Consider the following 12,189-nt stretch of genomic DNA (forward strand, 5'->3'; position numbering starts at 1 on the left):
TCCACCAATAAGACCATAGTGCAGTCCCATAGCTCCCTCTATGCACCTACTACTGAACTATTACTTCAAAATTTGGCAGGAAATGGAAGCATCAAAAGTGTGCAAGGATGAAGTATAGAAAGTGTGAGAAGAGGAAAGTGCCTATCTGAGATACATTTTCAATATAAAGAAAAATTATAACTTCTGATAGGTTACTCCCACACTCTCTCAAGATTATCTAGAATCCTACATTGATTAAGAAGAGGAACAAGTGTGAGGGAAGAACAAATTTACTCCCCAAAAGGATACCTCTGAAGAGGAGAAAGTTGTATCTGAAGAGGGCAATCACACCACTTCTGAGCCAGGTATACTCTTCACCTAGTGTAGAATGTATAAGATATCAGGGCAGAAAGAAAAGAAGCCCAATAAGCAGGAGAGAATGTTGTAGGAAAGCACTCCTAACCAGTGAAAGGTATTGTAACATAATCCCACAATAAGAAAAGAGGGTAAACAAGGATACACCTCTGGATGTAGAGTGGTTGGAGTGAGGTAGACTGTATTCAGTAAGTCAGCTGCATCCAAAACCTCTGTGTAGAATACCAAAGTCCACAAGAGGGTAGGATGAGGATCATATTGTCTTCCCTCAATCCCAGGAACTATGGAACTGAAATCCATTCCAACTTCTGGGCATGACAAAAGGATAAGCTCTGAGCTATTGATCTAGAAACTTTACATCTGGTATCAAAAAAGATTTATATTGCATGCAATCAGTTCCCCCAACCATGAAACAGACCGAGGCCTTCTAAATAGCAATAACACCACATAAGTAGAGAGAATAAGGGATAGCCAAGAACAAACTGGAACAATCCCATGTACCACCATCATGACCCAAAATACAGATGAAATCAAGGGAGGGAGACAGATAACCATCTATATCTCTCTAGCAGTTGTTTTGATGTGAAATTAATTACTTCAGTAGAACTAATCAGTCATCTAAGGCACTCAAAAATCAATCAAATCCTCCTTCACCCTGCTTGTGAATCAAAGGTGAAATGTGCTTGATTTGTGAAGGTATAGGGAGCAAATTATAAATAAATTGAATGAGTTGAAAGCTTGATAGAATTAATAAGTGGATTAGTGAAGGAGCTAATATGAATAAATAGCCAATATTAGGCATGAGGTCCTTTAGAGCAGTGAGGATGTATAAATACTATGCCAAGAGTTTGGTGTGAGGGGAAATTTGAGTACCTCAAGAAAACCCATTTTCACTGGTAAGGCCACAAGAAGTTAGTGAGAAGAACTAAGTTGAAGAGACAAAGAGAAGGCTGGTGCTGGGATGAATTAGTGCTTTGCAGAGTCTCTGATTCTTCAGGTGTTCATGAGGAATTTATTAAGGTTCAAGTTTAGATAAGTTTTTGATTGTGTGGAATCTTCAATGTTACTGGAATGTAGGTGGATAAAGAAGAAGGATTTGTCAGGTATGTCATGGTCAGAGGTGATGTCAATAACAATATGTAACATAAATTTTGTTCCTGGATAGTATGTGTTATATCTTAATTGCTTATGTTGTAAAAGTACAGAAAATGGCTATTATTCCCTTCAAACTTTGTTTTTGTGACCTGGATAATGAAATTTAGAAATTAACTTATTTTCTATGTAAAAATGGGCAAATTTGCACAATTTTATTTACATAAGGTCTGAATAAAACAATGTATGAATCAAGATTTAGATGTATTTATACTAAAGTTATACAAAAATGAACAAAAATGTTTAGAAGTGAGCAATTTTTTAAGATTTGCAACTGTAATGTAAATCACTTTCATGTATCAACCCCCAAATATAGTCTCTCATTATGTTTTTGTTATATGCTCCCAGGTCACAAAAGCAAAGTCTGAAGAGAAAAATAGGTCTTCCATTTACTTTAGACACAAGCAACTGGGAAATAACACTTTCTGCCCAGGAACAAGAAAAAGTAAAAATTCTGTTACATAGTGTAATGAGAGCACTGGGTACATTTCATAAAGAGGTGTGGCACATGGTTCTGGGCTGAGAGACAGGAAAGGGGTAAAGTTCAGACAGGTTACTGGTTTGTTGTGAAGCTTTGATGATTAAGGGTTGAACTGGTGACTTAGAATGAGTACCATTTTTTCCTTTTTGTTGTAGTTGTTTGAATGGTCTGGTCTTATAGTTCTGTTTCCAGTGTCAAAAGACAAGCCAACTTTGTGTGAGAACTTGTGTTGGCAGGTTCACTTTAAATCCAATACCAGGCCATGAGGTACTGACATACATAAGGCAGTTGGATGAGGTCTCCCAATCAAAGTGACAGCTCAACTCCTCTGGAGGCCACATCTCATTTACACTGGCAGAATGCCACCATCCTTACTCCTGACTGAACGGTTATAGCTGTCATTTTATAGAACCCATTATGAGTGTGCCTCAAGAGTCAACTACCCCAGCAGCTTGGAACTGAAAAGTGGTAAGAACTCTCACACTCCATGGGAAGAAAAGAGGGTAAATACATGGTAGAGAGTCCAGAAGAATGTCATCACTAGAGACAGTGCAGTGGGTGACCACTAAACCCTATTTTGAAAAGCAGATCACACTGATTTCTGCATGGCAGGAATGTGCAGTTATCCATTTTCTGCTTTACCCATGCAGTATATGGGTGGTATGGTCTGGAGCAGGCATGTTTACAAAGCAAAAACATCACATCATTATTTACCTTCAAGCAATCTTGTGGAACACCCCATCTCGTTGGTGAGAATTTCAAAGCCATGGAAGAGAGCCAGAGGAGATGTTCACTTGAAGAAAATAAGTCACAAGAGGAGTTATCCAACAGCATGAAACAAAACAACCTCAAAAGGTGGTAGTGCAAGAGAGATAACAACTGCCAAATCAGGAGAAAGAAGACAATCAGGATGATAATGGATCCTGACTGTCATACAGGGCAGACAGGAAAGGAAGAAATATAATGGCTGGGAAACAGAGAAGAAGTTGTTCACAAAGATGTTTTGTTACGTGCAATCGTAGAAGTGGGAAAAATTTTAGCAAGAATAATCATACTGAGAGAGATTAGTCCATGATGATGAGAAACCCACTTGAAGTAAAAATGTATTATAAAGACAGCTAGTATTGGTATTAAAACTTTAATTAAAATAACGTACAGAACAATGTTGTTCTGTATTTCAATTAGAGAGAGATTAAGCCTATCCAGACATGGAACATCTATTGCCAGAGATGTAGAATTTAGGACAGAAAACCCAAAATTTTAAAAATTGCAAAATACCCTATAACTGTGTTATTCAGTTTGTGTACCACTCTGCGTATGAATAGTATAATAAATTATAAGCTTCTGTGTGAAATGTATTCTCTCAATGGTAAGTTGTTTTGATCAGTAGTTAATATTGTGATTTTCATATGCTGATTTTATAGGAACATAATTCACCAATATTTTTAACATGTACTTTTGTTTCTAGATGTATCTTTTTTAGTAATTTAAATGTTACTTATGAACAAATGCACAAAACAACTTGATTTTTTTTCTCACATACACTAACTTTCAGATCTTAATTACACGACAAAACTATAAAGATACATACTTTATGGAAAATTCATGTCCAAATTGCATAAATAACAAATATCATTAATTTCCTAACAAGATAATTTATCCAAAAAGAATCAAACCATAAATTAAGATCATCATTCACGTATTGTGAGAGAAAAACACCCAAACACTATAACAAAATTTAAGTCTCACAGAAATACAAAACAGACATCTGACATCTGTATATAATCTTAATTATGATTATTCTTATTAGATTACTTTAGAAATAAATGTGGAAACAAGTTTTCTGACTGAACATTTATTTTTAAATAACAAACAACTGCTAACTACTAACAGGTCAATTATAAATATAATCAGTTATGGCCTGGTCAGGTGAAAAACACTGAACTTAGTTAACCTAAAATATTTGTATATTTATGTTCTTAGTGAAGCAAGTTCTCATAGTAACTCTTGCACTGTTTCTGTTACCAGGTATAATTAACCTAGTTCACATCACAAAAATTATTTTTCATGAAAGCTGATGATATAAGCAGCTCTGAGACCATAACCATGTTTATCATATCTTAGCCAACCTGATAAGCCTTGGTATTCATTTAACATCACTTATTTTTAGTGCACAGTGCAATATTGAGATGGATAATGTTTTTTTGTTGTTGTTTTTTATGTAAGCCTATAGGTATGAAATACGACTACAGCAAGATCAATGGTTCTGAGTACTTTGTGAGTACATATATCTTGCTCAGTTCTTATGTAGTAACTAAATCAAAATTTAAATTTTTAATAATAGTGTAAATTTGATGTTTATTTTAATATTCAAAACCTAACTAAAAGTTTGATTAACCACTCATAACTACAATTGTCTAAAATTCATAAAAATAACCTTGACACCATTACAAATTTGCCTGTGCAGTTCCATCAGCTTGGTCATGGGGCAGTTAAATCAAAGGCAAAAAAATAATAAAAAAATCCATAATGTATTCTCACAGAAGCATACACATGCATATGCTATTGATACTGTATATCTATGGATAATCATACTTAGATTACAAAATATAATTTGATTTACCATTCAATGTGAGCAGCTGTATAGGTAAAGAATAAGTAGAAAACATTCCAGTGAAGGTTAGCATGTCATCAGGTGAGCTAAGGCCTGAATCAGGTGTTCTCGAACCACCTACAATAGTTCCACGAACTGAGGACAATTCAAGAGTTTGACCAGACTGCTCATTAATCATACTTGTAAGACTTTGAGTATGCTGTCTTATATCAGAAGGTGAGCTGTGTCTACTACCAGTCCTTTGGCTGTTAGAAATTACTTCCACTGCTTGATTATCTGCACCTTGTGGAAAACTTTGAGAACTATGACAACTCTGCTTTGATCCCATTATTATAACCTATAAGGAACAATTTTTACACTTTGAGTATACTTCTTGCATGAAAACAAAACAAAAAGAACACACTAGATTATTCCTAAGGTGAAAAAAACATTTCCTGAGGTGGTTCTTATATAGAGTTTTTTTTTTGTCAATTGATTTCCTAACAGTTACACCTTCTTAGTCCAATACCCTTGAAATTTATCACAACTGACTGAATCTCTTTAAGAATGTGTAACATACCCTCTCAAAGAAATGATTGTATATAAACAATAATAAGTATTAATATTCATTGCATCCTTAAACAGAAAATGTGTTTCACCCTTTATTAAATATTTCTTAATATACTGAGTTAACACTCAGTTATTTCCTTTGCTAGAAGTATTTCATTCAAACATATCTAATGTGATTAATTTATATTTTGATACATATATGCAACTTACTAATACAGTGATAAAGCATGCTATAACTGTTTATAGTCAATAAATTACTAGAAATAAAATTTTACAAATTTTAATGTAATTACATTATACAGGATGTTTGGAAAGTCACTGTGCACTTATATATTTATTAACAGACATGTTTCAATATAGAATATAGGAGGTAAATATGAATGACAATTATAAACAATGTTGAAAGTGACCCCCGTTAGCATCAGTACAGGCCTGGATCCTTCTTATTTTGTTTCTAAACACCTCTATCAGTTGCTGGCTTGAAATAGACTGAATAAAATATGATTACAAAACTGCACAGTGACTATCCGAACACCCTGTATAATTGATTTGATTGTTGACTTGGAGTTATCTAATATTTAAGAAAGCCTCAGTTTCTTCAAGGCAGTAACCTAGAAACTCTGAACACACTTACTTAAAATCACTTGTGTACATATATGTACGAATGATTTCAGGTTACATCTTCTGCATTTTATAATTATAATCAAGGATATATTAGTATTAAAAACAGCTTAGAAAACTGATCTTAAAATGTATTATTACTGGGTTCTGTTTGTACCACAATTTGTGAAGTCACAGAAGGGTGTAAATAAATATAGTGGAGACCAGTTTTGAAAATAGCTGCAAACACAGTTTATACACTACTGGATAGAGCAGAGCATATTATAAACTGTTTATGTCAATGTATAGTGAATGAAGCTGTGCGAGAACCAATTAATGGTTTTGTTAAACAAAAAATGGATTCAGTGCCTGCAGAGAACAACAGAATTTACTGTGAAGTTCAGAAGACACAGGAATAAACCATTTACCTAGGAATTGTGCTACAGTTTTGTTTAGTCTCAGGCAATTTTTATATATTTCTAAAAATTTTTATAGTTTAAGTTATGACAATTTTATTCGATGTAAGACATCATGTAAATCTTATTGAGCATACAAAATATTTCATCAACTTAAATTTATTGTATTCACATAAATAAGGAAGCTTATAATTTATTGACAACAGATGATACTTATTAAGTATAAAATGAACAGAAGAATACTGTCAGCAAAAAATAGTGATACTTAACATGATGTTACACCTTTCTGAAAGGTTGTATCTCATATCACTGATACATTTATGCTGGTAAATATTATCACAAAATAAAGTTACAAAAAATAGTTTAATGAAAATCCACCAGGTTGAAATATATATTAAAATGAAACAATAATACCAATGATAAAATATTTTTTTAAAATTATAATACAAAAGGGTGTATTCTTAGTGTTTTTCTAAAAGTGTGTAAATTTCATGAAATAAACTGATAAAGTAAATAAATTTAAACATTTGTCTTAAAGCCAAAGTTAGAGATACCATTCATGATGTATGTACTAAATTTCATACTACTTTGTTGAGTATTTACACTGCGAGAAAACAAAAATTCAAGAAATCTCAGTGAAACCCATCCAGAAAAATAGAAAAAATGACAATTGAAAATTTCAACAATAATAAATGGTTTACAGTGCCTTAGAGCATAAGAGCTCATATTATTTGTCACTGTATTTCGATACATTTTCCACACAGAATAAAAGTACTGAGTTTTACAATTTACAACTTAAACATTATTTTAAGACCATATGTCACTATAATAAAGTCAAAGCAATAATATTAACCAATATATCAAACAAAGCTATGAAAAATTCCTCTTTGAAGCACTAGCATTCTTTGACCAGTTAAAACCAAAATATATATGTATATTAACACAAGTTAATACATTGTAAAGATTAATTAATCACAGAATAACTTCAACCATAAGTTAATATCTACATAGTTAACACTACTTGAAAAGCAATAAATTCTCTTTAGCATCAAGGGTTTAGTGTTTATGAATGGTAATCTTCACCTAAAAGTAAAGAATCATTCATTACTGATAGCACCCATATCTTCACTCTTTGAATGTTCTATCAATGATAGCAGACACCATATTAATCAGTAATTAGTTAGCCTGTGAATAAAAAAACATCAAGACACCAATCCATTTTCATCTTAAATCTGTCTAAATTTTTTAATCCAATACTCAATGGAACAGTACACTTTGCATAATCTGTATGATATTTTTCATTGTGGTTTAAAATTTTCTTATCAGGAACACATAGGAACAAACATACTTTATTCTGAATACTAACTTGCACATTAAACTTTAAGTTTCAGCATATCAAAATGATAATACTCCAATCTCAACTCAAACTAAGATTTCTAAGTGTAAAACACACATGTTAAACAAAGATGCACCTCTTAAATCTAGTATACTCAGACTTTGATTTGCTCTTCATTTTGCTTTCATTTACCTGATCCAGAACACACTCTACCAAGGGTCCAAAACATATCAATCACAGAAATAAAACAGTCATATATATATATATATATATATATATATACATATAATTTTTCCTCTTTATTTATCACAATTGTGAATTTTCTTACACAGTATAGGCAGATACTGACCTATTATTTCTTGTCATTTCAAACATACTCATTCATAAAGAGTTTCCATAAAAACTATATTATCTTCAAGTGATATAATGTTACACTTCCACTTTCCATTCTATTCTCAGAATCACATTTTTGGAACACTTAAGCATTCTAATAAAAGTAACAAAACATTTTGAGCACAATGAAAAATATAAAGCTCAGATTAGTTATCTGATGAGAAAAATTAACAAAAGCACATTTACAAACCTGAATTTTAGAGCAGATTTTGTATTAATTGGAGTTTTTAAAAAGTGCTTTGCTACTAAACATAAATGAGCTAATCTTTTGCCTGGTTGGTAGAGCACTGGTTTGTCATGTTTGTTTAGTGGTCTCAAATTTAATTCCAAATCCCAGAGGTGAAGAAATATGGATTGCTGCAGTAAGTGTTAGTGCCCCGGGTGCTAGTGTTCACCCCACAGTCCTGAGATAAATCCAAGGATGGGACTCACTTTTGAGGTAAAAAAAATACAGTTACATCAGCTGTTAAAAAATGCCTTCCTTTCAAGTGCTAGTGGGTTAATTCTTTTAACCTCAATTGGAAGAGGATTTGTTTTTATTACAAACAACCCTGGGCTAAAATTCTGGATAAAGAACATGCAAAGTTACATCTATCCCAAAGCTACTATTGTCTGAATTCAAAGTCACTGTTTCGAAGAAGAAATGCAAAACTATTTCTCTTTCTATTTTAAGGATACTACTATTAGTACTCTAACTGTAAGGTATTACTAGTACTACAGAAGGTCAAGTAGGTTATGATAACTTTAAATATGCAAATTAACAAGCCATGTGACAACCACAGTCAATATAAAGTAGTGGTGGAACAAGCTGTGCCAAAAATACATTTTAACAATGTGTTTAACATTTCACAAGTAATGTCACCCAACACTGGTCACTTATGGGAAGGGTATATAAGAGCTCTTTCATAAACTCAGATTAAGGACATCCTTTGTGCTTAATGGCACTTGAGAACAAAGAATTACAGATCAATATGGGATACTAAAACTACTCACAAAGAGGTCTGCATTAAGTCATGTATATTTGTGGTAATTAAGCAAAGCATAATATCTTGTGACATGCAAAAACACATGAACACAAAGGCTGATGGCAAGAGCTGACCACATGCCTTATGCCACAGCACAGCATAATAAAATATCTTTGTCTGGAAGAGAGGCACAAGTTGTGTACATATGCTGCTTTCATAACATTTCTATTTAATTGTTGCACACCTCAAGCAACTGAAGAATGAGATAGGAATCCATACAAAAACAAACTGGTAAAGTCACCAGACATAGAATTAATGGATTTATGTGAAATCAGCTTTTGCATTAGAAGCTGCAAAATTCCATGGTCATCAAATGGAGATTGACCAGACATGACAACATGGACTATAGCACCATGAAAAAGCTCCAAAATTATTTAAACACAATGTGCTTAGCCACTAATGTGCAAATCAGTACTATTTAAAACCTGAATTAACCAGTTGGTAGTTGCATCACAGATTTTGCTACCTGTTGAAAAGATTGTACATTATAGTTTTAAAGCTACTTTAATGAAAGAAATTAAAGGTTTTTATCAATATAAAAACACAGAAATCAGATTATGACATTTATTAAACATATATATGTAAAAACGGCTAGTTTGAGTTGAGAAAACGTTTATGTAGAAGAGTGAACAATGTTTCGACCTTCTTCGTTGTTTGCTACTCTACATAAAAATTTTCTCAACCCAAACCAGCCGTTTTTCATATATATCTTTCTCTACAAGTTGGTTTTCTCATCATCACCAATTTATTAAACATATTTAAACCTTTACATTAAAAGAAACACAAGTAAAACCTGCATTACATTAAAATGGGAAAGAATATTTTTCATTTGCTAGTGTTAAAGTTTCAGAATGAAAAAATGTGATATACTTATTAACCTTCATCATTACATGTTAAAATATCCACCTTTCAGTACACCTGGGATCCAAACTGATCCTTCATATATTTAATTATCATAATTTTGAAGCTATGTTTTAGATGTTAAAAAGTTAGCATACTGGCTTCTCATAGCATTGTGCAGATAAACTGTAAGAAAGATTTAGTACCATGAGTATATAGCATGTGATTTATTATTACAAAATATGAAATTTACTTATATTATGTTATCATATTTAAGATACAAAAATTGTTATCGTTGACATATATTTCGATAATATAGAACCACTTCTTCTCTTAATTGACATCTCACAATTAAAACTAATAAAATACTGAATGAAGAAACAGATTTCTCGAATATATAACAAAAACACCAAATTGTACAAAAATGTGCTTGGGGCTTGAATGGACCCAAGGGGGTCAAACTACATCAAACTTCATTTCAGAGCTAAATTTTGGACAACATGTAAGCAAAACTTATTCTGAGTGAACATAAAATGATTCTTATATTTTTTACCAGTCATTTTACAAACACTCATTACACTGTACATTGGGTGTGGAGTGATCAGCGCAGACATAATTTTCACATGCTGTACAAGTATGAAGGACTTCCCTGTCCACGATTCTTGGGCAAAGATAACATTTTTTTTGTTACTGGAATACCTTGACCAGCATGCTGTCTTGTGTCAAGCAATCCCAGATCTACAAAGGCAGATTTGACACTTTTCATCATTGCACAGGGATTCTGGAGATGTCTCTGAAGTAGACTACATGCATTACTTCACTTCAGGAGATCTAAATACATAATCACCATTTATCACAATGGATTACCTCTGTGAATCCATATGCACAATGCCTGATGAAGACGCAGAGCTAAAAATCTGTATATTACTTGGGGTTCACACAAAACCTATGTAACTTTTTATTCACAAAAGCTATCTGACTGCAACAAAATCTAAAGTTTTACTATTTTTGTGTCAGGGGATGATAATGCGACAATTACATAAAAATGTAACTGGTAAATGATAATATATTTAAAAATATTTATTGTTGGGGTCCACCCAGGTTTACTGATAAAGGTTAAGTAAACTTAAAATTAAATTTTAAAACTGTAACATTATTTTTCATGCTTCACTTGTATGCTCAATGTTATTTGTGTGGATGTCTAAGTAAATGATAATTTAGTTAAAATTCATATTAATTATTATTAATCACATGCCTACGTTAATTTAAGCTAGTAAATGGTGAGTTGAAAATTACTACAAACTAAGTACATATTTTATTGAAGGTGTGATCGTTACTAACACCATTGTTACTAATAGTAAAAATAAAAATATAAAAAAAGTAAAATCAAAGAAGGCTTTAGAACGCGTTGGCGTCCGAATGTACCTAGTAGCTTACTACTGTGGTTATTCTTTTCAGTTTGAATATTTTAAGTATTTAGGCTTTGATACTGTTCTACTACGATAAACACATAATAAATCATATCATCATCATGTTTGTTCTATAAAATTAAAGATGACGATAAGTATAAAAAACTCAAAAGAAAACAATATATTTTAATTATTTTACATTGACGAAACATTTGTATTTGTAAGCTTATACAATAATTTGTATTACTAATGTATGTAATACTGTTACTTACAGCAGCAACATTAATTTAAAATTCACAGCTGATCTAACAAAACACGACACTCCAAACTCTTTGTCAGTACATCATACTATCGCATTATAGCGACCTCACTGTAAATGTTTTAACTTGACATATTCTAGTACGTTTTATATTATTTGTAACTTCTTTTAAATTAAACACACACATATATACGTAATTATATATACATCTTAATGTTCATACTATCACAATAAGTTTTTAATCTTACCCAAAGCGATTTGTCAGAGATGAAAGCTATCCCACACGTTCTAGTTTATTTTCTTTAATTTTACAAGTTGTCTTTTCGAACATAACTTCAATCCTTGGTGAGCCAGCAATAAATCTTCGGATTGATAAGCGAGAATCAGGGGTTCAATTTCCCTCGATGGACAAGGCAGATAACCAGATGTCGCTATGCTACAAGGAAACACATAGTATAAATTGTGATAATAAATTGCAAATTTCAAACGTTTTTCTGCCACCTAATCGGATTAACATATCTTCATTATTTACAACTAGGATCAGCTGATCTTACTTTATCTTCTAAATCGTATAATAAAAAAATTATGTTTATGCATATAGGATTGGTTTTTAACAAATTAACATTTAAAATAATTGTTTAGAAATATTATATGTCATATTAAAAATTGAACAGTAAAATTGTCCTAAAATTAATAAAACTTCAGTGTCATGGATAAATAGTCATTTTATTCAAGTTTTGTGTTGTTTATGTCGCAAATAC

General features: G+C 32.0%; 1 protein-coding gene across 4 annotated transcripts in view; it reads right to left on the reverse strand.

Moving 5' to 3' along the window:
- The window catches only part of LOC143249163 (E3 ubiquitin-protein ligase znrf2-like), a 32,244-nt gene extending 20,377 nt beyond the window's left edge, over positions 1-11,867 (reverse strand). For 3 of the 4 annotated variants that reach the window (XR_013027617.1, XM_076498624.1, XM_076498606.1), the window contains exons 1-2: positions 11,677-11,867; positions 4,611-4,938 (exon numbers count right to left, since the gene is read on the reverse strand). Coding sequence is in view for 3 of the 4 variants with exons in the window: in XM_076498624.1 (XP_076354739.1) it covers positions 4,611-4,929 (319 nt within the window). In the remaining variant the exon portion in view is untranslated. Of the gene's footprint in view, positions 1-4,610; positions 4,939-11,441; positions 11,525-11,676 lie in introns of those variants that run through there. The other variant, XM_076498616.1, reaches the window with a different exon arrangement.
- Between the last annotated feature and the right edge of the window lie 322 nt (positions 11,868-12,189).

The sequence above is a fragment of the Tachypleus tridentatus genome, chromosome 1 (assembly GCF_004210375.1).
Source record: "Tachypleus tridentatus isolate NWPU-2018 chromosome 1, ASM421037v1, whole genome shotgun sequence".
Lineage (NCBI taxonomy): Eukaryota > Metazoa > Arthropoda > Merostomata > Xiphosura > Limulidae > Tachypleus > Tachypleus tridentatus.